Source organism: Phoenix dactylifera, chromosome 12 (genome assembly GCF_009389715.1).
Source record: "Phoenix dactylifera cultivar Barhee BC4 chromosome 12, palm_55x_up_171113_PBpolish2nd_filt_p, whole genome shotgun sequence".
NCBI classification, from domain to species: domain Eukaryota; kingdom Viridiplantae; phylum Streptophyta; class Magnoliopsida; order Arecales; family Arecaceae; genus Phoenix; species Phoenix dactylifera.
Window position 1 is genome coordinate 870,140 of NC_052403.1, and position 25,769 is coordinate 895,908.

The following is a 25,769-nucleotide window of genomic DNA, read 5'->3' on the forward strand; positions in this document are numbered from 1 at the left end:
CTATGTTTAGATAATATAAATCTAGATTCAGAAGCAACGATTGTTACAATGCTAATCTCTGAGAGACAGATTTACCTCCACAAAATGCATGCGCACGCCTGCACAGTGCTTGCATTAAACAACCCAGTGAATCAATTCCCAAATTCACATCAAAACTAGAAACCCAACCAATCTTCCACATTCTAAATCATCATAGGTTATGAGAAGGAAAAAAAAAAATGAAATAAAAGCTTTTCTAACAACGACGTTGTAATAAACAACAAGGTGCTTTGGCATTTGTTGGCTTTGACCCAGGGCCTTCCTCCACCCCGCCAGAGAAGCAGCACACGGTAGAGTGCGCCGAAGAACATGGGCCGACGTACAATAATGGACTACACAAATACTTAACGCGCCTAGTAGAGAAGGGAATTTCAGTAGCGCCCACATGACATACCAAAAGCCCTGAAACCTCATCGGTAATGGAACTCAATCAGGACTCCAAATAGATATATAATTCAAAATCTATAACTGATAGACAAAAGAGAGACCTCATTCTCAGCTTCAAATACCAGCCCGGCTTAGCTGCTGTCAGGATGAGAAATGAGCCGCCCTTTTCCTCTGCTTTTCTTTTACTCCTTGCTGATATGAAACAGAGAGATCATAACACAAAATATTCAGCCCAAATTGATGGGCATGATAATATTTTTGGTCCGTGCGCATCTTCCCCTTCAATTGTTATTACATCACTACAAATTCTTTAACATGACCAAAGAGCACAGGGGCTGCCATAAATAAAAGGCCATGTAAACATGGAGTTTCATCCTGCTCAGTAAAACGTAGCTGCAAAAAATAAACATGAAATCCTCGGTCAAAAATAAAATGTATTTGCTGCAGCACGCCATTTGCAGACAACACAATCCATTTTGAAGTATTGCTTTGGAGATAGACGCCTTCCTCATGTCCATGGTATTCTGACCTCAATACCTTCTTGCAACAAATGCTCTTTCACTGATAAAATGGGGACCTGCAACACCACACAAATCATTTCCACAATTTTCTTGCATCTGTATAATGTAATCAATATGGTGTGTTCACAAATCTGAATTAAGCCTTATCAAATGTCTAAAATAAAGGAAATTTAAATAACAGGCAATGAAAATTCCACATCGCTGCTGCTAATAGCTATGGAGACCAGTGCTTGACCAACATGGCTCTAATGGATACCCACACCTTAATGGGATATGGACTTTGCACATAATTTTGTGGCTAGCCACCTGACAGGCCACGTGTCCTGCCAGCACTTGATGTGAGCCTTGCACAAAAAAAAAAAACATTTCTGTTAATCGTACATCCACTTCATATGGCTCAAAAAGATTTTTCTAGACTAGAGTCCGTTAGGATCTGCATGCTTACCAACGTGGCAACAACTCTTCCAAATCATCTTGACGTACCTTCCGATCATACAAGTTCCAAATTAATTTGTACCGCTTCCTGTTTCAATTTGGAAAGGGTCTGACAAACAAATCTGAAGTCTGTTAAGCTAGGCTGCTGCTTTCTTAGTATTTTTTTCTAAAATTTTCTCATCTACCTATTTATATTATCATGATAAGTTTTGTCCTTATCTTTTTAAGATTTAGTGGAGAATATATAAAGCCAAAAAAGACAAACTTACGCTCCATACAGATCTAATAAGTCTGCCATAGCAGGGAACAGCAGCAAATAGTCAGAGTGGCAGCATTCAGCCATGCCACTAGGCATTAATTGATACACGATCTCTAAGTAAGAAAAATTGATATGACAAATGACAATATTGTCATAGTGCATGTAAAAGGACAAAAATCTTCCAACACACTTGTCCGTCCGCTAACCAGTTCCACCAAGGTTTCTACAAAATGGCAGAGCAAAAGGCAGATGTTCGTAAACGAAGCATGTCAATACTACCACATATGAATCACCTTTCACAGATCAAAACAACAGAAATATAATGTCGATCAAATCGACAAATTAAATGAAGAACAAGGACTTCTAAATCCTAATATTGACAGAAGAAATGTAGAGCGAGATGTTCTGGAATCTGATCGAGTGATTTCTGAACTGATAAGTTACTCCTTTCGAGGCACCTAAATATAAAGAATTTACATATATTGCCATGCTTTTAAGCAAGATATGCATATTGAAGTAACAATTGTCTCATTGCTTTCTACAGTAAATTGTATTTCTATCATACTATTTCTCATGGATTTCCATTTACTTTTAAATGCATTTAATCATCAGAAGCAGGTAGACAGGATTTGATTGTGTCATAATTATCTGCAACCAAACTAAACAAAAGGGACCCAAGATCCTATGTTTTTCCCTTAAAATAACATGACATGAGTGATGGAATATGTTTGCTTGAACAATGCTCTAGTTTGATGACATAGGATGAGAAAAGTGATATACAAGAAGAATAAAAATGAAAAGAAACAAAGCCTGCAGAAGCAGACCCAAAATATATAAGACATAACCAATAAAATGAAATGTAACCCAGATTGGTACTCTACCACCTAAAATATTGCTGAATTTTTGCAGCTAGTATAGCAATATCGTTATTCGAATATTTATAATTGGATATGAAATGGATTTCATGGAGATACCTCCTTGCGATGGAAAATACCAGCAGCAAGAGCAGCTGAAGCACTTGTTTTCTTAAAAACCTCAGAGAAATGTTCAACGGCACCAGCACCACTGCTTGCAATGACAGGAATTGTGACAGCCTCTGATATCAGCTTGATCAGGTCTATATCAAACCCTTGACCCTGACCTGTAAAGCAACAAAATATTTTAAAGCATTATTCAAACCAGAGATTCATATTGTTAATCAGTGATATTCAAATGCAACAACTCAACATACTAGACTGACTTGAAATGCCAACTTAAATCAAGAATCATTGAAAAGTTTAAAAGAAAATCCAACTATGATTGAGTGTTCGCATTTCCATAATTGACTGGCAAAATTCACCACAATATATTAGTAGAGACCTAATTACTGAAGCAAAGAGAAGAACTGCTATATGCCAAAGCATTACCAGAAGGAAGAACTCCTGCAAGCTCAAATTATTTAAGCTCACCAGACACAGGAGTTGTGAAGTATACTGAAATCAACATACCATCACAATCAATGCAATTTAGTAGTATTTCCCCAGCTCCAAGTTCTTCAACAGCTTTTGCAAGCTCATAAGCTCCAATGGGTCGACCTTCACGTCCACCACTGACCTGCTCAGTGAAACAAACACAACAAAGGTCACCTTGATGCATCTATGTTCTGTATGTCGAGATGTTGTTTTACAACCACAACCAAACCAAATCCAATTGAGGTGCCTCAGGATCAAATATAAGTATGCTGGCTCACGGAACTAATGTGGGTTGGGCTTGCCGCTCAAGACAGGCCATAGTTTCCAGCCTTCTAGATTCTATCACAAACTGAGAGGGAGGAAGGAAAAAAAGGAAAAAAGAAAAGAAAAGAAAAGAAAAGAAGAGGAGAAAAGAAGAGAAGAGAAAAGAAGAGATGAACACAACCATACTAGTTGAGATGCATTTGTAGGTGGTAATGTCGCCTGACATCTAGATCACAAAGGGAGACATGCATGGAACAACTAATATCATTTACATTTCTACATGTTCAATCATCTGCAAGAAACTAGAGCCATATCTGATAACAAAAATAAGACAACAGCTACAAATCAGATTGAAAGCCTAAATGACGAAATGAGGCGTCTAGTTACATGTCCAAATAAAACAATGAGGATTAACATGGGGAAAGGGCTTACTGTGCACTGGTACCATGCATATTCTTCTCCAAATGGACCTGATATCAGACAAAAGAGTAAGGCAACAGGAGAACATCAAATAGAAATAAGATGAGGATGAACAGAATAGTACCTGGAGTTGTCACTTTTACAGTCTTAAATTCAACATCATCAGGGCTCCTGACATACATTCTGCGAGGATCAATACTTACGACTACTGCCTGACAAGCAGAAAGATAGCAGCTTAGAAAATATTAGATTTTAGGTCAAACTTGTTAATGTTTAAGTTATACAAGCACATCTCGAAAGTCAAAGCTAACATATGAAACCAAATCAGAATTCCTCACTAGAAAATGAAGCAATCTCCATCAGCCATTTCCCATAAACAGAAGAAATATTTAAAAAAGAAGCACAAGCAGACAAATTGCATTTGATTATGAATCTGCAGAATAAGCTACCAACTATATAAATCTCAACAGAAAAATATACAACCTGACCTCGTAGAAAAATAACTAAAGATGCTATGATGGTTGAGCAATTCAAACATTCAAGAGTGACAGCCACTAGTTGAACTAAGGGTAGTGACATATAAGAACTTTTATAGAGAAAGAAGTATGTATATCTCGAAATCCGCAATTAAGCAAGAAAATGGAAACCGTATGGCACATAAACAGTGGATTAAAGCCATTAAGCCAGCAAGACCATAAGTTAGGAATAGAATAGATATTGATGATCATAAATTTTCCTATCTATGCATGTATTTATTATCATTGATGTCTCCATTATTTGAAACTCTTGATTTTTTTAAAGCAGATAGCTATAAATTAATTTCTTCACAAAAGACTAAAATAATTTCTTCACACCTCTAAATTTCTAGCCTTAGAGAAAGAAGAGAGAACACTGACATTTCTATCAGATGTTAGACAATAAACATATGCATTTAAGGCAGAAAAAAGGAATAAATATACCTTCCAAGGTACTTAGTAGAGTGGCTTTATCAGAACCATTATACATTGATATTATTTTATTTTTTGGTAGGTTCTACATGCCTAATTTAATCTAAACGCTATGCATTTCATGCAATATTCATAAGTTTCGATGTCAAAAGCATCCACTTTGCATTGAAAAACCATAAAAAGGGCAAATAATGTTACAAATCAAGACTTAGATATTGGTGGGGATTGTATCTAATACTGTGGATAGTAATCACCATTAATGTCAAGAAGCAGTCTTTATCTACATGACATAATAACTACGACCTCAGCTTCCTTTGTAATTCTTTTTGATGGTAACAAATAAGCTACCAGCAACACTTGTGGATCAACATGCTTGTCAATGAAGAGACATACACAAAAGATGGGCATAGGAGGATTTCAACGTGCATGTTAGGTTATAAAAAAAGAGCTGAAGATTTACCTTGATCAAAAATAAAGTAATGAAGAACCCACTGGAGTGAAAAAAAGTAATGCGCAAAGATAGTCAGAAATAAATCCCAGAAAGAAGACAGGATCAAATATGTGCGAGGATCATCCAGAAAAGTGAGTTCAGGGAAAACCTAATATAAATTTTTGATAAAATATTTGTGAAAGCTAGAAAAAGGTTTGAAAAATAAATTTTATCCTATGTCACATGGCAGGCTAAATTTCTTCAAAAAAATTAACTGGAAAGATTAGAGCAAGATCTGTGGTCCCTTTACCAAGTATAAATAAACAGCAGTTAAAGGTTACAAAATAGTAAAATAACCTCACTTACGAAGCAAGACATGTACCAACCTGATTTCCATAGACACGTGAAATTTGTTCTAAGCTGCTCTTTCCAGTCTTCACCTAAAGATAATATTAGGAAAAAATTAGACAAGGAATTCATAACTTCACATGATGCAATGAAGGGAAATCAATACATACTCCAGTTCTTAAATATTCTTCTGCAGTTAAAACTGCATCACTTCCAATTGAAATCTTATCTGCACCAGACCTGAAGTATTCTGATGCCACTTCCAAGCTCGAATAGTGCCTGAGGAAGAGTAAGGATAAAAAGAAATCAGACATAGAAAATACATATAAATAACAAACATAATCGTTTGTTAAAGTGATAACACAACTTTCATATAGTCATAGAAGATGCTCTAGACTACAATCATTTTCAGCAAGTTACTGTGCATGATAAAAGTTCCTTACCCCAGTGATAGATCTTTCAACAAAAGTGTACTCTGATATGTTGTCTATTTAGATAGAATTATGCAATGCAATTTTAGGAGTTGAGATGGTACCAAGGATCTAAAACTTTAGCAGATCCAATCAAATGAAAATGTTTTCATGCTTGAATTTAGGAAACAATATGCATGGCTTATTTATGTGAAGTATTGTTCATGGAGACTCTTTTTTCACACAAGGTTTCGAGTGATTTCTGGTTCTGCACTCCATACTGCTGCTCAACAGTCTGTGGTACATAAATCAGTACACTACTCAATATTGGGGGTGTATTGAGTCTTGATATCCTAGCAGTATGGTCGGTACATCCTGTACCATGCAGTATGATCCAGGATTTCAAACCTTGGCTCCGGCAGACCCATGTCATGCTAGGCTAGTACAAAGCATAACACTAGTTGCTACCAGTGCATGACACAAGTGTTTTGACACATCATGCATGTGTCTAGACATGGCATAGCACATGCCCCACTGGCTGTCATGTTTCGTGCTAAGACACTTAATCCTTGGTTGCACTTGACTAATTATTGAAGGATTAGAAGTTTTTCATAAAGCTAAAATATCAGCATACTCGAATACAGATCATAAGATTTGAAAGGAAATTGATGAGAAATCTGTCATTAACAAATGAAGATTAATGACATCATTTCTCTAGGTTTAATACTGACAAAATCCAGCTCCAAAGATATTGCAAAAGGAAACAAATTATAATATTTTCAAAGATGATATGACTTCAATTTTATGGCCATCATGCTCCCAATCACCCACGTTGTAGAATCTAATATAAACCGCAGCATTGTATAGACAGCACCACAGTGGCATTTAATCAGCCCATGGCATTCTTCTACTTAATAAAGAGAGAGAGAGAGAGAGAGAGAGAGAGAGAGAGAGAGAGCACGGCATTGTATAAAAGCAGCTGTAATTCTTTCAAAGGTTCAATCTGTTCAATGAGAATGAGGGAGCATGAACAAGAGTGCTAGGACATTAGCAACCTCAATGCTTAACTTTAGCAATGATTACACAAAATGCTTGATAACTCCAAAAGAAGGAATATTCAGGCTGAAGCTCAAAACAATTTTCGTTAAAAGAAAGGTGCAATATTTGCCTCCATCTTCAGTAAAACAAATTTGAGCAAATATGATACCAACCATGTTAGAATTACCCCAATCACAATACACGACCTATAAGCTCATAAGAGGAGATCAATAACATGAAAATGAAGATATGATACTGATTTCACGGCAAATAGAGCTAAAGGATGTGAGTCACAAACAAATTCAAAACTTTTCAAGTGTAATTAACTCAACTTAACTAAGCCTTAATCCCAAGCTAGTTGGAGTCAGCTATATGAATCCTTTTCCTTCACCCTGCTCAGTTTAGGGCCATATTTTTTGAGAGATATTGAAATATCAAGCCCTTCCTTAATACTTCATCCTACGTGACTTTTGGTCTAGCTCTACCCCTCTTTTCTTTTATATGTATCAGGTCACACCTTCGTACCGGTGCATCCTTCAGCTTATATTGTATATGTCAAACCATCTATCAACTTGTCCTCAATCAATGCTACCTCCACTTTTTTACAAATAGCTTCATTTTCAGTGATATCTTTTCTTGTATTACCATACATCTATCTCAATATTCTCATTTCAGTGGCACTTACCATGTGCACATGTTGTTTTTTAACTACCCCACATTTTGTACCATAAAGCATAGCTAGTTGTGTAGGTGTCCTATAAACTTTTCCATTCAACTTGAGAGGTATCCTCAGATCACATCATATCCCAATTGCATTTCTCTATTTTATCTAATCTATCTTTAATCCTATGCATATAAACTTTTACATAATATATAGCAAAGTTTGCCATACTAGTCGGTACCGTACCATACCGGTACCGAACCATACGTAGTCTCTTATCGTACTAACAATCTATACACCTTGTTGTCTCGTATCATACCGCATAACAACACTGTAATAGAATGGTATCGGTACGGAGTCCGATACCGAGATGGCAACCCTTGATATATAGCAAACAATTCATGTACAAACTCAAATGAAGAGTATCTATATAAAAATGTAGATTGCAAACTAAATGCATTCTTATATAGATTGCAAACCTGCATCAACTTTCTCCAGCATATAATCCCCTAAAATTGGCTTATTACCAAATCAAGCACTGCCCTGGAACATGAGATCAGTTCCCATAGATCTTAAATAGATTGTAGTTAGCATAAAGGTCCTCTAGTAGATAGTGAGTACGTATCTACTGATCAAAAAGCATGTAATGCATCATCCAATCAACTCATAATCAATAACAAACTATTCTATCCCAACAGTCAAGGACTTTGGACCATAAAGTGAATAGATAAATGATCATGTCAAACACATATCTACAAGTATCAAATATAGAATTCTTCAAAGAACCATAAGCACTAACCTTCCACTTCCATCTGTGAAGTCTCTTATACCACCACCAACTGTTAGTGGTACAAAAACATTTTCCGATGTGCAGCGTAGCACCTATATAAGACACTATGTACAAGGTCACTAAGATGAAACTAAATAAGTAATTTAGAATGAGTTGAACTTCACGATATTATCCAAAACAAAAGATTTCTCAGAATGTAACTTGATTAGAAAAAATTGCATTAATAACGGACAACTTCCATGTCAAACCTGTAACATTGGCAAATCTCCCAAAGGAAAGTCACGGAAGCCTGTTATATTTAAAAAACTAACCTGAAATGACATTTAATTGCTCTAAGTTCATATAATCTCGACTCCAATATAAACATATAAAGCATAGTAGAAATATGACATACCTCATCAGCGCCATCCTTATAATACTGACCTGCAAGCTCCACTGGCTTGCCAAGGTTTCTCACCTGTTGGCAAAAAACAGCGGGCAGGTTTGAAATACAGCAATGCAGATATAGATTCCAAAACTGCATTAAGGAAAGGAAAGAAAAGGAAGAATAATGTTCTTACTAATGCATGTGATGATAATAATACAGATCATATTTGTTTTGTCTTAACAAATTCAATCACGATCCAATAGTCTTATTCCAACCACAGGCATTTGCTTCCAAATTCATGATTTGTCTTCCATTTCCATGTCAGATGAGGTTAGCCTTACCCAAATTCAATCATGGACCAGTTCTCTTATTCCAACCACTGGCATTGGCTCCAAATTCATGATTTACCTTCCATTTCGATCAAAATTCATCATCTTCATCCTCCATGTCCGGCTTCACACAAAAAACACACATCTAACCCTGCTCCGCACAAAGAACATATATCTGACCCAAGCCGAACTCTGGACAAGGACAGCCTCCAGCTTTTAGTGTGCATAACCAAACTATCTCATTTGTTCTCCTTCACTCTCTTCTACTCCTGCACTTCCTTTACTGTTCCATTTCTAGCTAGAATTTCCACTTCAACCACGAAAATTCAATGCTCTGAAAAGGTTATCATGTGCATATTTACCTTGCTTCAATGCCAATTATCTTATTTATGTAACAAGAGCAGTATCACACTATCACTACTTCAAATTTAACTTTGCATGGCCAGATTAAACAAACATAGTATAATACCATCAGTTTTTCATCAGCATTTCCTTCTTCTACTTTTCCTGTATGGCTAAATTTCTAGCTCAGTCCCATTTTAACCACAAAAATGTCAATGTCTGAAAAAGTAACCTTATACACATTTAGTTTTCTACAAAGGCCAACTATCATAAGGGCATTATCGTTGCTTCAGATCTCATGACTCAATAAAATGATGAATAACAAGCAGCAATATAAGTTACACCATGGCGTCAATACAGATACAGACCAGTCCAATTTTCTTGTGCATTTCAAAATGGCAAACTATTGACTGATTGTATGAGAAAGATAGCAATCTCCACTGTTTTTGAAGCAATAAACAAATCTCAGAAGCATTCATCATGCTGGGGCATGTACCCTTGAATAAATGAGGCAAGTTGCAAGACCCAACTAGGAAACAAGTGGATGGCTCAACATCAAGCACCATTCAATATTAAATGGAAATTCCATTTTACAATCTTTGACATGATTGTTCTGGGATATTTTATATTTATTACCTTATTATGTTTCAAAAAAGATATAAGAGAATAGGTATCTCCAGAATATTTTTTCTGACAGTGGATGGTTCCTGACATTTTTTCTTGTGTCTATCTATTAGTTTTCCTTAAAAGCCAAAGAACTTGAAGTCATGTGTATCTCACATGAGGCACATGGAGAAGTGCTCAAATGTACTTCGTTCTGTCAGGACATTTTTTTAGTATATAGGAATAGGCAATATGAAATGATGAAAGAAAGATGCATAAAAAATAAGAAATAAAGAATATATCTCCAGGTAAGAGAACCAGCAGATGACATACTAATAAACAATAATATTGAAGGTGACAAAACAAGGATGATCAATCACCAAAAACCAAGTACAGATAAATAAGATGAAAGTATCCACAAAACTATGCCACTTAAGATTGCTACGTCAAAATTGGAGGAAAAAAATCTTTCCATGAAAGAAATTGCTAAAATTTTTCTTGGGGGAATTTGAGAGAGAAGATAGGACATAGAAGAAATAGAAATCTACAGTAGAAGCTCAGTAAGAAAGTAATCATGTACCACTTACTGATGCTTTTGTGATTAGACTATTAAGTGTAAAACAGGTAATATAAAATCAAGTAACTTCTCGCATACCTCATCTCCATCTCTATGCTCTCTTACATCATATTGGTCTCCTTTGGTTACTACAAGATCCCCTTTATCGTTCGTCCTCACATCAAGGCATGAAATAACCTAGAAAACTATGTGTCATTAAGTAAAGAAGGAAACATTAACCTGGAAGAAAACAGACATTCTGATGCGGGAAACAGACAAAGCGGCAGTTGCTGAATCGAATAAGTTCTCTTCAATATTGAAAATCTTACTCTCTTTGCAAGTTTTGATGCTTTTCCACAAGCCAATTTCTGTACGTCATAAAAGCGTGCAATTGTTACTATCTAAATGAGATTAAAAATCATAAAGTTGATATCACATAGCAACATCAATAACCTACTTTTGTCTTTGAAGATGATGTATTGAGAAACTTTCTCAATATGGAAAGCCCAACATCTGGAAAATTCAACAGAAGACTGCAATTAGAATTCTTCTAAGGGGTAAAAATTATTACAATGACTAGCTATAAAGTGATATGACATTAATAAAGGGAGGATTGTTGTTCCTGACCAAGGAAAAAAAGGTTAAAGAAATTTGGCAAAGAACAAACAAAGAAGAAGAAAACATATTCTAATGGGTCACCTATGAAATATAGAGTTGCACAGAAAACATGTCTAATGTGTCACGAGTTTCACTGCAGAGAAATATAGGCTCTATTTGTTTTTTTTAATCAACTGCATTTAGTAGTGTACATTTGTACTATAAATACGCTAAACAGAGTGATTGAAGGTCAACAGAAACAAATAAAAGTTGTATCGTGCTGATAAAGAGTGGCCCAGCAATTCAAAACCTGGTTTAACATATAAATAATAAACACAATTAAACATCACCCTTAACAATTACATGCTCAAGAGGTCGACAATAATTAGTTATTTCTCTGTCTCAACCAAAATGCCAATCCACCTCTCTAGCTACCTGTTTTAGAAGGTAAATGGTGTGACCACAGTATATATGAAAGTTTAAAGAATGAGATTCTTATAAATAGACATAACCACACAATAATCCTAAAAACCCAAAAAAAATATTAGTGCACTGTAGCATGTTGAAATCTGAGGCATGCTTGCAAACCAAGAAAAATGAATTAGAGTGCCTATACAACCATATGTATAATACAGCCAATCACATCTCCCAGTTTCCTCCAATCAAAAATAAAGAAAGATAGCTGGTTAACTCAGTTGCAACAAAAGATTACAAGTTGCAACAAACAGTTACCTCCACTCTTTTCCGGGTGAAACTGGACTGCATGAATATTCCCCCTTGTTATAGAAGAAATAAAGCTTTCACCATAGTTGCATGTTGATGAGATCCAATCTTTATTGGCATCTGACTAAGCAAACATACGAAAAAAAAGATTTTGGTCCAAAAATAACAAAACAAGGAACTAAAGTAAGCCATTAAATTCATGGAAGGAAGAAGCATACAGGCAGAACACGATATGAGTGAACAAAATAGACATGTTGGCCTTCAATGTCATCCAAAATTCCAGAGTCTTTGGTAATTTGCACAGTGTTCCAGCCAATATGAGGTACTCTGAGACCACTTGAAGAGTCAAAACGTCCAACCACACCAGGTATCAAGCCAAGACCTTTAACTGTGAGGCATGTCCCATAACCATCAACATAGGTTTGGAGTGAAAAAGGAATTGAGAATACATTCTAGAATCCTAATTATATACCTAGCAGAGCCTAAAGTTATAAGCAAATATAGGAAATAGGAATGTCGGGAGATTGGTGTTCATGCCACAAGAAAACTTTGCCAATAGCATTATCTTACAAATTAGCTAAAAAGCAGCATGATGGTTCCATTAAAAACATATGAGAAGCTATGATTCCAATAAGGCTATGTCTCTAAAACGGCAATTTTTTGTCAAATTTGCCAAAAAAAGAGATGAAGTCTCCTAAACCATAACCACCTTTTTGGTTAAAAATGTGTTTGCAGTTTTACATTCCGTAAAATGTGCAAAGGAGGCATGTACCAGAATTTGTCGAAGTACCATTACATGGTTATGAATTTGCATCCTAAATTTGTAGTAGACCAAAAAAAAAAAGAGAATATGGCTATAGACTCCTCTAGATATAAAGCATACAACCTAGCAATATAAAAAGTGTCTTATTCTAGATGATCATCAATTTATGCAAGCTTAATTAAGTTACAGGAATGCATGGTTGCTGCAAGACTTATAAAACTTAGCTAGAAGTAAGAAACATTTAAGAAATATGCAGCCAAGACCTTCTGCAAGCCATTTCATGACCAAGAAACGCCTTCAAATCTCTATAGAAGACTTACAACTTCCCAAAGGTCACTCTGAACATTGCAATATTAACAAATGACTACCCCCAAATGTACAACCCACTCTGACATTTTGACACAGCCACATAGAAGATCAAAGGCTATATGTAGATAACGAATTCCATAAAAATCTGAATCTACGTGCAAAAGGGACGATAGCAGATCAAGAGAAAGAATTAGAAGAAGATTAGAAGAAATAAGGGGAAGACAGAAAGAGGGGAAGGGAAAAAGCCTTGCAGCTTGCTGTCACTCTGTTAAAATCTGCATAACAATTCCTAGATTGCATTACATAGACTCAAGATTCCGATTCATAACAATGGAAAAACCCACATGCAACCATGAATCCCCAAATTACATCCAAAAGCACCATGTTAGTGTTCATGGTAATGTAGCATGAATAGTGCCGTGAGCAGTATTGCTGCAATACCTTGACTTATTTAGCGGTCTATTAAGGCATAAGATCTTTTAATCTCAGCTACAGACTAAGACAAACCCACTAAAGGCTAAAAATAAACAGAAGCTACAGCCAAAATGAAAAATTAGATACATCTGTGCTTGATTTTGACATCTCTTGATGTTGATATTATGATATTATGATTTATGTCTCTTATAAAAAAAACTTAGGAGACTCCTTCAAACCAAGTTTCATAATTCCAAAATCAAGATGATGAATTAGAGATTCTATAGCAAAAGTTGTAGAAGTAGTAATTCGTTGAGATACTTCATAATGAAATCAGGAAGGAACAATTAATATTGACTCCTTTATGAATCCATGAAAAAAAAGGATGGTAAATTCACATATTTCTATTAAATCCTATTATTAAAGTTTTATGAGCCAATAAAAACTTATAGTGTAATCATGATTTCCCTATGAGGTATTTGTAGTTGCAATTTAATTGTATTTTATCCATACTCTACAATACTGTTTACGTATACAAGCATTTTTTAACAGGACTGCTAACAAAAGAAGCAATATATAAAACAAAAAAGATTTTGAGAATAACCTGGACCATTCTCCTCGCTGGACTCAAAAAGCAATTGAAGCCCAAGACAAATACCTAAAAAGGGGCGGTCCTTCTCTATGTACATACAGAGTGCGTCAGCCATCCTACAACAGCAATAAAGAAATGTTGTTAATCTATGTATGAACATAATAAGATATCTGATATCAGTTAACAACATAAGATGAGTCTTTAATGCCATGGCATATTGTAGCATCACATATGGACTATTAAGTAAAATTATCGACACGAGCATCCCAACCACATTTGGTGTTGCACATTAAATATAATGTGCACTTCCTCTACAGCAAGAACAATATAGGGACAGATTGTAAAATGCTAAGCTAAATCTCAGATCAGTCAGATGTGCTAACTAAATACATTTCTACTTGAACAAATTTGATCACTCATGCATATGAATGACCATGTGGAGGAGCCAATACATTCACATTACTCAACATTCATAAAATGATGGACTCAATGCGACTTAAACAAATAAACCAAGAAAATAATCATTAAAGTTCTTAGTATTGGTGAGCTTCTGTAAAATTATTTAAAAAATTGAATGCTGATAAATCAGATAATTCTCTCACAATTGTGAGAATATCTCCAAAGAGTTACTAATATTGAGCCATTAAATAGAAAAAAAAAAATTAACTAATTGAGCTTTATATCCTTCTTTATTATTTACTGAAGGAAAAAGGTTTTCTTGTAAAATATATTTCAGAGTTTTCATTATATATACCTCATGCATCTTTTCACATTCTTTCTTTAATAATGAATGAAATAAGACTGATTACGACAATAAGTAATTAAATTTAATTACAGTAACAGTTTATTTGCTAAAGCAAGACAATTGTTCTTTCATTGGCTAACTGAGAGAATTCATACCATGATAGTTGCAAGAAATAAGAGAGCAAAAATATGAAACCAATAAGCCATCAAATTATTATTAGAGTTTGTTTCACATAAATATAATAATAACTTTTCCAATATATAACTCATATTTATCAAAAAGAAAAACTACAATATGAAGGTGCGGGATAGATCTTCGGTAAAGATTGTAGAATTCAACAGAAAGCATTTTACATAGCACTTACCCATTTTGATTTAACACTTCCATTGCTGCAGCAAACGCACCAACCCCAGGAAAAACAAGGCGGTTTGCACTAAGAATGTCTTCTGGTTTTTGCACCTAGAAAATGTACCAATTTACAATACTTATTGATGCATCATTTCATTCCTAACACATCTAATGACATAATCTGAAATGGATAACCATTGAGACATTGCCAAGAGATTATGGCATTTTCAAAGCATAAAAGTGAAGTGTTACTAATGTTCATCTACAAAGATTATTAACTTGAAACTTAAAAGAGGAAAAAGGAGAAAGCTAAAAGAGGGCAGCACAACGAAAAGAAAAAAGATATCAGCAATACCCCATATAGATACAACATGTACAAATGTATCCAGACATGCTGACTCTCCACAACCAAACAAATTATTGAATCATCGGGCAACTAGGAGCCAATAGCAACACATAGGAATATCGTATTCCATTTTCTCCGGTAAAATCATTTCCCTATCAGCATATGTGCCAAAATAATAATAATAACAATAATAAAACTGCACGCAACCAGTCATACCACCTCAACAACTCAAAATGGATACCAGGATGGTAGCACAAGTAAAAGTCTACCAACCAATTGAAAAGGTTCCAAAATATGTCAAAAGCATAGCCCACACTCTCTAAATTACATAAGCCCAAGAAATGCTGGCAAACAGATGATGTAATGCCTCCTCATCATTTTTATAAATGATAAACCATTAGGTAACCTTAACAACATCTTCTAATGTAGCTCTAGGACTGAATTTTTATCAATGGCAGCATACAAGACAACTTCTTGGACATCAGAAGCGCCCTTCACAATGCAAATTCTCTCATATAAAGATCAATAAAGGGCAATGATTGAGAGGAATATGCATAAAAAAACTGATGGTAAATTGTATTGCATTCATTGCAAAATACCTAAGGAAGCTTGGATAGATAGAACTTCTAGGAGATTACTAACCAACATATCCACTCCACTTTGATGAAATTGGCAGAGAGCACCAAGAAGTGTCAAATTTCATCACCAACCAGAAATATGGATTCCACATAATCTGGACCTTCTTTTTCCCCTTGTCCTCAAATAGACATTTTCTCCTTTTTTCCTTCTCTTCTATACCTCAACAAGGTCCGAGCTAACTAGGGAATGCTTCAGGTAATTGCAAGTTTCCTTTTCAGACGCAACTGGGTCATTTCATGCAGAAAGTATAGGGAAACCACTAGCATAGCCTATGCAAGCAACTGACAGCGCCATAACAAGTAGGAGACATCTCTCTTCTTTCTTGAGCTACTGGCACTAAATAAAGGGGATGATTAAGGTTATGGTTATGGTCTCCTCTTACTTGAGTAAGGCAATAAGATACTATAATTTTCTGACTTAGGCGTAGTAAGGCCTTCCACAAACATTTTAGCTTAAGCAGAAAAAAAACAGATCAGAAAGCTGAGACTTGACATCCCAAGATAGATACTAATGCCCAAAGGCATTCCTCAGAAGCTTTTGTTGTCGCCAGAACAATATAATGCAATGAACAGAGACCAGTTAACTGGGTTATGTTGAAACTGTACCCCACGCAGAAGATATTTCTTCAACTAATACAGCCACAACCATTAATCCTTCCAGCCACAACCACGAAATATTGATCAGTACTTCTAGATTTTAAGAATTATATTTAACTTTCTTACATTAATTGCCTGATGTCTGAATCTTTAAATCCATTAAGCTTTACATGGACCTCAATGGGATGAGTCGGTAACAAAGTTGATCTCGAATAACTATCTAATTCCACAAAGACTGTTTCACTGGAGGTCATATCAAAACGTCACATTAATTAATTTGATCCATTTGATCTATAAAAAATCACAGGACAAATCACATTCAAACAGCCACTCCACCTTAGCCATTAAACCTATGATAGGCCCTTCTAGCTGCGCAGACCATCAGTTTGTGACCATGATGTGGCAAGAAAATCAGATAGAATGGAAGTAAACAAACTAGTAGATACAAATCCTATATCCGCAAGTTTCTATTGTACACTGTAGTTTGGTATTGAATACCCGGGAACCAGTGGCAGCTACAAATAGACAGGTTCCACAAGATAAAATAGGCACCTATACCTGGCTGTGTAAGTTCTTTCAATGAGCTTAACAGAATCAAATGCAACCTTTTCTACCTCGTGGAGCAAAGTAAGATTCTTTTCTGTACAAAAGCCCTATTTGATGTCTAGCGATTCTCATTTGCAAAAGCATTGCGAAGGTATTGAAACCCTGTATCAAAAATCTAGTAGTGCAAGAATCTTGCTGAAAAATCTTCAAAAAATGAGAAGTTTTAGAACAGTGCTATCCCAAGACTACGGCAGTTCTTTCATTGAGAAAAACGACTCATGCCTTTTCTGGAGCTCACGATCGTGGTATAGGACGTTAGGGCATCCAAAAGGAACATGAAGATCGTATCCGTTGTAATCTCGGTTCCAAGATTACGGATTGGGCATCGAGTTGAAAGAAAAAACAAGAAAACCAGAAAGGGAAAAATATCAAGATTTTACTTTTCGAGGGGAAAAAAGAACGGGTTGCTGAAGAGCGTAAAGAAAGCTTACATCTTTGATATCGAACCCCAGATACCGGATGGCGTTACGCACGCTCCGGACATTTCCAGCACCGTAATCCAACAGGGTGACCGCTGTAGACAGTAGCAAAGTAAAAGAAAGGTCAGAGAAGATTACGAAAACGGCCGCCGAACAAGGAGATGGAGGAGCGGAAATCTTGGGCGCGCGGATGAGCGGGAGTCCTTACTCGAATCTTGGGAGGAAGCGCGGATGGAGAGGTGCTTCTTGGATTTGGAACAGGGCTTTCTCGGATTCCACGTTCCGCCGGTGTTAGAAAGACGAGGAAGAAGGGGAGATCGAAGGTGAGAAGCAACCCCGGAGGAGGAGAGTGGCGGCGCCTCCATCCGAACGAGAGAAGAGAGGAGACTGGTGCCTGGAGTTCCCCCGAGTTGGACCCGGGTTTAATAATATATAATACCCGGAGGGCGAGTTGATTTAGTTCTAATTATGAGAAAGAAATCCCTTTTTCATGTTCCGGATTATTACCGAAGTGACACTCGATATTGTTCTAAATAACTAGAGTATTTGTTGCAGGTTATTTCGTTTATAGTGAATAGAATATCAATAATTGCAAAGCAATATAGCATTGCCCAAAGCATTATTCAGAAAATGATTTTTTTTTTTGGTATAAATTCATATAGTGAATATTGAAACCTAAACTAAAATCATCAAACGACGAAAGGAACATAAACATTTTACAAAGAAGCAGTTGAGCATCAACAAGCTCTCTCATGCCGTACGAATTTATGAGTTATGCATGCATGCATACATGTATGAAAATCCTATTGAGATTTGGAAGTATTAGATAATATGGAAATAACTTAGTTGATTAATTTGTTTAATAAGATTCTAAAGACCAGGAAGATTGAAGAACAAAATCTGCTCTCAATGAAGAACAAATCTGCTACTGGACTCGCATCGGAAGAGAACATAAAAAGGCCAGCAAAACAGTCATCAGGCCCTCTTGCTACCCCGGTGCATGATCTTATGAATTGAGACGAAGGAAAGTGGCCCAAAGCGGCAGAGAACCAATCAGCCAACCTTCTGACCTTGTCCCAAACTCTGCCATGTTCTATCAGCAGCTTGCTGCTACAGAGACAGGACCAATCATTGAAAACATGAAGACCTTCGGATGCAATTGACTGGAGGGATGCCTGCAATAGAATTACCTAGCCTTGTTTCGTGCTTTTCTGAACTGCACACTAATGATTTCTGGAATACACCCGGAGGTTCAAATGAGCTGTATGTATTTTATGCAAGGATCTGTAGGTAGCAAAATTTGTTTGGATGATGTCTATGGAAGCCTATGCGATCTTCGAAAGTCATATTTGGCAGAAAGATTTGGTCATATTACTGCTTGCGAGACATCTAGCATCTATTAAAAGTTCTTCTATTAGAGTGTGATGAATGGCCTTTATCCTCATTTTAGCCATTCTCAATATCAGTTCGAGGTTATACTTTTATTTGAAGAAGTGATGAAGCACGTCGATTTCTCAGCTTGTGCTCTATCAGATTTTTCTCCTGGTAATGTCACATTCTTGTCTCAAGAAACTGAACTTAGCTGCAGCGCATGTAAATTATTACCTTGAACTCCAAACTGCTACAAAATCTTCGGCAACTTTGCTTCAAGATAGTTCTTGATTTTTTGCAATTCCCTTAAATTTTTTTATTTATTTATCTTTCTATGATGAGCATCATTATATAGTCAATTCCAGTGATTCATATAATAACTTGTGGTAAGACATGCTCTTAAACCTTGTAAATCTAATGTTTGATTGTTCCTCTCATTTTACTAAGAAGGTTATGTTATCGACTAATGCAGAAAATGTATCTTTGTACTCATCCTTTTATTGATGATTAAGTTCAACTCAACTTTCATGCATCCGCTAAGCGTCACATAAACTCTAAATTCTAAAATTGTGATTTGCATTGATGTGGCATGTATTATTAAATACCACTAACCTCTTTAAGAATGAATTACCAGGTTTCTTATATCTCATATCTGCTTGAAGGTGGTAATGTCATGCGGGGAACACTCGTACCATCATTTAAAGAGCAGTACCAGTCTCCTTCACCGCCCCTCGTGTTCCGCTGAATTACATATTAGCTTGGCCCCCCCAGTATAGATCCTGCAAGCAAAAAATGAGCTGATGGACTGATTCTAATTATTCTACCCTCTTCCTCCCTCCCCCCTCGGCCCATTATGTCTAATGATGTTGTCATTGTCCAGGTATTTGATATGAGCAGAGCTTTGATTACCTGTGCTTGTTTACATAGGATCTGTGGCCTCTTCTTGTTCTTCTTCATTTCTTCATGTTTCTGACTGTTGGGGGGAATAAAGTTTCCCCCCAAATGACATAAATGCCCCTAAGAAGCCGTACAACTTCCGACCCCGGACAGCCGAAGTCAGCGTCCGACCTCGGAACGCTCGGCCACAAGACGACCGACCCCGAAACCTCCGACCTAAGAGAAACCCCGATGTCCGAGGACCGTACTCTAACACCCCTCCGGCATTTATTGCGCATGGCCGCTGTAATCTTCCGGCACACTCAACAATAAATGCGGATCTCCGGCTTACTCCACCATTAATGCGGATCTCCGGCTTATTCCATAATAAATGCGGATCTCCGACTTACTCCACAATAAATGCGCATGGCTCCTGACATCTACGGATCCCCAGCTCTCCACGGCAAATCGACCCAGCAGGGTCTAGTCGACTATGATAAGTCTCTGATCTCGGCCATACCGCCGACATCAGTGCAATGATTCGCCTGACCGAGCGCCGACCTGAACAACATGCCAAGCCGTACTACGGCCTCGCCCTGTTACATCACAGGTAAACCGACCCCCGCATATAAAAGGGAGCCTTGGCCTCTCAAGAGGGGATTGGAACATTCATACACCCAAAAATCACTGTTTATCTCCTTCTCCCCACTATTTGCCCCCTCCCTGACTTGAGCGTCGGAGGGCCGGCGCCGGAGAACCCGGCCACCGGTTCGTGTGCAGGCACCCGGACGGAGGACGCCGCCAGCCAACGGATCGCCGCCCCGCTGCGAGGACCTGCTGTTCCTTCTCTCCGACCGCCCCGGACGGAGGACGCCGCCCGCCGACAGACCGCCGCCCCGCCGTGAGGACTAACAGTCGCTCCCTCTCCTCGACCGAAGATTGCCCCCGGGTCCAATTTCCAGCAACACTGACCATCCTCCTCTAGTTCCTTTCTTTAATTCATATTTCGAAGTCCATAGACCCATGCCGATCATTAAATTCAGGGTTTTTTTCCTTGTTTTTGGATTAATCTGATCAGATAATAAATTTCCTTCTGCCATCTCCTCCTCCTCCTTTAGGTTTCTTATTTCTAAATTCTTCACTGAAATCCTATCTTTAAAAAAATTAGAAACACTTCAGTGAATTTGATCTCTATATCTCCCGTAGTCTGGTCTTCTGTTCCTTCCAATTTTTCTAGTTTGATATTTGTTTCGAATTCTCTATTTTTAGTTGGATTTATCTAGTTCTGAGTTATTGCAATTGTTGTTGAAGGAGGGAAAAAAAAGGACCATCAAGTCGATGCCTATTAATTTGATTTTTATTGATTCATGTTTGAAGAAAAATCAAGTGGATTGCTGAAGGCTTATCTTTCTATGTCATTCCCCTGCAGAAAATTATCGGGATCTCCAGATTCTCCACTTCCACTCGATCGATTGACTGAGTCGTTTGTCCTAGAGTTTGGGCTCAACCTGGTCCCTTTTTGGGTCATGGGGCTCCATAATTAAAGCAATCAAATTTTCTCTTAGCAGTGTTTATGCACCATCACCTACCAGAAAAGACTCGGTTGAAAGACTCGGTTGCTGTCGTGTTGTGGCAGTGATAGCAGGGTATCAGGGTATATTTTGTTAAAAAAAGAAAAAGAGGAGGAAGGAAGAAAGAAAAGAGTGATTGCATGTGATATGGAGTCCAGAAGGCGCCACATGACAGCATCCGATGTGTATCGCGACCGAAACGAAGGATGAAGGGATCGGTCGCAATTCCATGCTCGGGGACACATGAGCCCTGCAGGTCCGACGGATAAAGAAAGTTGATGCTGATGCCACATCCTCCGACAAGAATAAATAAATAAATAAAATGTAGCGCCAGGTGGTCTGTCCTGGTTCGATGTGTCGAGCTCTTCCGGTACGGAAGCCTCGCACGTCGTGCAGGACGTAGCTAAATAATCCACAGGAACGCTGCGGACGTTCTAAGGCTGACTCGTCCACCTCGGGCATTTTCATCGGAGCGATTAGCTCGAAGCGAGAATGATGAGGACCGGGCGTGCATCGAGTCGGACTCAAACCACGGCCAAAGAGTAGGCTTAGTGCGGCATCAGTTCTACCGATTTGGTTCGCGGACCGACGAGATATGCGCCTTCGTGTTAATTAATGCTGAGAGATGATTCAAGGTTCGCCAGTGTAACGTTATCAAACAAATACAGAGACAGGTCAGCCGACGACGTATTTTATCCCCGGACAGGGGTTGTATCTTTCGCGCAAAAGAATGATCGATATTCTTTAGCGATTTCGACTGTTGGATCGCGCAGCAAGTCGCTTCAAGGTCTGTACAGAGACGGAGGGCGAGCAAAGGCGTTCGGACTGTGCATTGTGCTTTAAGAAGATCGTTCGTTCTTTTGCGCAAAAGATTACAGCCCGAAGGGATCCTTCCTCGCCACCGACGACTTGCAACTTTATTCGACCCCTCAAGACTCGTGAGCCCACCACCTCTTCCTTTCTTTTCCTTTCCTACTCTCTTTCTTCCTTTCTTCCCCCGTTAACCACGAGCAATCCCCCTTCCCTTTCAGTGCCCTGTCTCTCAGCTGCTTTTCAGACGTCTTTTCTGCCACAGACACTCTCATCCTTCTTCTTCCTCTTCGTTGGATGGCCTTTGACCTCTTCCAACTCCTCCTCATGGTGATCCTATGATCAAATGGCGGCCGTACGATCATTCTTCAACGTCTTCCTCTCCCTATTCCTCCTCCTCTTGCTCAACCTCGGCTGCTGCTGCTCCACGCCAACACCAAACCCCAATACAGACCAACAACAATCCCCGCCAAAGAGGAGGAAGATCTCCCCGCACTCCCCCTCCTCACCTTCCTCCGCCTCCGCTCCAAAAACCCGCAAAGCCCTCTCCCTCTCCGTTCGATCCTATCTCGGCCGTCTCTTCTCCTCCTCCTCCTCCCGCAAGCCCAAGGAGGATCGATCCCCGCACCTGCTCATCTCCCCACCGTCTCCTACAATAACGAAGCCGATTCCGCTATCGCCCGATGTGTCGGCCGAGAAGGCCGCGTCCGTGTCCAAGCCCGAAATGTCGGCGGCCGTGCATTCCTCCTTCGCCTCCCGGGGCGACGTCTTCCCCTGCCCGGCCTGCGGCGAGGTCCTGAGCAAGCCCCACCTCCTCGACCTCCACCAGGCCGCCCACCACTCCCTCTCCGAGCTCTCCGACGCCGACTCCGGCAACAGCATCGTCCGCATCATCTTCCTCTCCGGCTGGAGTGGGAAATCATCCCCCACCATCCATCGCATCCTCAAGATCCACAACGCCCCTCGGACTCTCGCGCGGTTCGAGGAGTACCGCGATACCGTCCGGTCGAGGGCGTCGCGGCGCGGCGGCGACGAGCGCTCCATCGCGGACGGGAACGAGCGGCTGAGATTCTACTGCTCCACAATCCTGTGCTCGCTGGGGCGAGACGGGGTGTGCGGGAGCCCCTATTGCAGCGCGTGCGGGATCGTGCGGCACGGGTTCGCGGGGAAGCAGGCGGAGCTGGACGGCATCGCGACCCACGCTACCAGCTGGGCCGCGCACGTCTCGCTGCCGGAGGACCTGGAGCGCGAGTTCGCCTACCTGCACGTGCGGAGGGCGATGCTGGTGTGCCGCGTCGTGGCGGGGAGGGTCGCGCGCGACGGCGGAGGCGCGGCGGCGGCGGAGGAGGAGGAGGAGGAGGAGAAGGGGACCTCCCTGTTCGACTCGGTGGTGCCGGCTGGGCGGAGCGGCGGGGACGAGGAGCTGCTGGTGTTCAATCCCAGGGCGGTGCTGCCGTGCTTCGTCATCATATACGCTGCATGATCTCACGTGAACCGTCCGACACCCAGTCGGTGATGTGTGGGTCCTAGTAGCACAAAAAGTTCGCTCCTTTCCCCTGTGAGATGCCTTTTTATCCGTTCGTCTTTTTTTTTTTTTCCTTTGTTTGCGGTGACATGGTGTCCTCCGGCTGCAGAACTTAACGGTGGTTGATTAGCTTGCGTTGCGTGTTTGTCTAGATCTGACGGCTAAGGGTGTCGCGGCACGTTAGGATGTTCGTCAGTTCTTTCAAATAATAATGGTATTTTACAAAGTAAGTAGAGAATTAGAAAAACTATAATGTGTGTCATGTATTATTTGGTGGTTGTTCCATTCGCCATAGTTGGAGCATATACATAGCAGGCTGGATCAGGCTGTCCTTCAGTCAAGCCTATCTTTATTTTGCTTTTGAGATGTATCATATTTCACATCTGATATTTTAAGGTCTTCTGTAGTGCCTTTCTGGTAGTGGATTGCTTTTGAATTCACCAAGGAAAACAGCGTTTGAAGGTATATCTTCCCACAGTTAAAAACTGACTTGAAATTTTATCCCAAAAAGGCAAAAAAAAGGCAAAGGCAAACTTGAGTATGGAAAAAGCCACATGAGCTCTGAGCACTCGCTGATGCTGTAGGCGACACATCCGATCTTGCGGCCATGTGCGCCAGCTGTGGGCCTTTTTTTTTTGGGGGGGGGGGGGCGCTGCCCTTTACGACCAACTTGATGCCCATGATCTTGCAGTGGCGGAAGACGATCCGCCTGGAAGAGGAAGGTAAACAAGTCGCATATCTTCGTGCATCAAATGCAGGAACGTGCAATCATGGTGCTAGGGTTGCACCTACTATGCTTCTTCGACATGGGTCGTATGCGAGCGTGTATAGTGTTCAAAAGCCAGTAGATATTGATTATTTTGGATGCAGCCTTTGCGCTTTATCATATAAAGAAAATGTACCGTATACAATTTACTTGAATGCTGAGAACTTTTGTTTTTTTTCTTTTTTTTATGCCCTTCTTTTATATCAAGAAGAGAGAGAGAGAGAGAGAGAGAGAGAGAGACCATACATAGGCATCTGCTATTCATGCACTTTTTAGCTTTCTCTTTCTTTTAAGCAACTGCATTTATAACCATACAAACATCATAATTGCTCACAAGGACAGCTCTGCTCTCTCCCGATTTCTCAAGTAAGATGATATAATTTTTGTTTTAAAAAAGATGTCAGAATTGGGCCGGTCTAATTGGATAGAGGTGGGGGGTCCTAATGTAACCCAGCAGTGTGATTGGAGTCCACCACTCTCGAAGATCAAAATTTCTGAGAAGATGCCGGCTCAATTTGTTTGCAGAGCCTCGCGCGGCCGTGCTGTAAACCTGCGTTGAAATCGTCATCTTCCTGTGGCTTTCTACCTGGTAGAACTTTTCAATGAATATCTACGAGGATAAGATCCGATTTACCGGACAGGACGCTGGGAAATTTTCATCTTTAAATCATTCAAACAGGGATATTGACATCCTATTCACAATATTTGAAATGGAGTTTAATAAGTTTGCTGGACATCGATATCAAAACAAAAGGAGACCGTTCGGTGGATTGCGGGATACGGAAACAGGCTGTATAACACGAACTAAAGAGGTCCGAGAATACACGGGAACAAGGATTGCAAACAAGCGGTAGAACGACGCACGGAACAGAAGCTTCCATGCTTTCAATTCGAGAGGAAAAGTAGTGGCAGAAGAAATAAGAGATTCTTCTTCTTTTTTTTTAAAAAAAAAAAAGGGGAAAAAGGAATCTGGAAGCCTTATAAAGTTATAAGAAAAGTGCAGGCAGGATCTAACCTTGTCTCCCGACCTAGAGCCTGGAGAACCCTTGCTTCAAACTACCTTACCAACCACCACCAAGTGAAGCAGTTCAATAATCTGTCTGGATAGACCACCAGCCCTTTTCAGCTAACTGAAATGAAGGGCAGGCCTGGTTGA

At 39.2% G+C, this 25,769-nt stretch overlaps 2 protein-coding genes across 5 annotated transcripts; one reads left to right on the plus strand and one right to left on the minus strand.

The window, feature by feature from the left end:
• Positions 1-5: 5 nt before the first annotated feature.
• Positions 6-18,113, minus strand: LOC103715056 (imidazole glycerol phosphate synthase hisHF, chloroplastic). 4 transcript variants are annotated; one of them, XM_039132226.1, is made up of 22 exons: positions 17,903-18,113; positions 17,707-17,789; positions 15,105-15,199; positions 14,008-14,111; positions 12,136-12,305; positions 11,927-12,041; positions 11,055-11,110; positions 10,927-10,965; positions 10,697-10,795; positions 8,795-8,857; positions 8,649-8,711; positions 8,410-8,492; positions 5,672-5,780; positions 5,540-5,593; positions 3,901-3,988; positions 3,789-3,826; positions 3,129-3,234; positions 2,616-2,782; positions 1,393-1,491; positions 1,210-1,291; positions 528-1,003; positions 6-441 (listed from the first exon to the last, which is right to left on the minus strand). In XM_039132226.1, exons 1-19 carry the CDS (start codon positions 18,057-18,059, stop codon positions 1,438-1,440), a joined length of 1,743 nt encoding a protein of 580 aa, XP_038988154.1. In that variant the 5' UTR covers positions 18,060-18,113; the 3' UTR covers positions 6-441; positions 528-1,003; positions 1,210-1,291; positions 1,393-1,437. The 4 variants fall into 4 exon arrangements, with proteins under 4 accessions (XP_038988154.1, XP_038988155.1, XP_017700206.1 ...); XM_039132227.1 differs by having other exon boundaries at positions 1,393-1,470; positions 17,903-18,112; XM_017844717.3 differs by lacking the exons at positions 1,210-1,291; positions 1,393-1,491 and having other exon boundaries at positions 17,903-18,112.
• Positions 18,114-21,829: 3,716 nt separating this feature from the next.
• Positions 21,830-24,267, plus strand: LOC103715055. The gene is made up of 2 exons (XM_039132231.1): positions 21,830-23,863; positions 23,957-24,267. Exon 1 carries the CDS (start codon positions 22,669-22,671, stop codon positions 23,803-23,805), a length of 1,137 nt encoding a protein of 378 aa, XP_038988159.1. The 5' UTR covers positions 21,830-22,668; the 3' UTR covers positions 23,806-23,863; positions 23,957-24,267.
• The last annotated feature ends 1,502 nt before the right edge of the window (positions 24,268-25,769 follow it).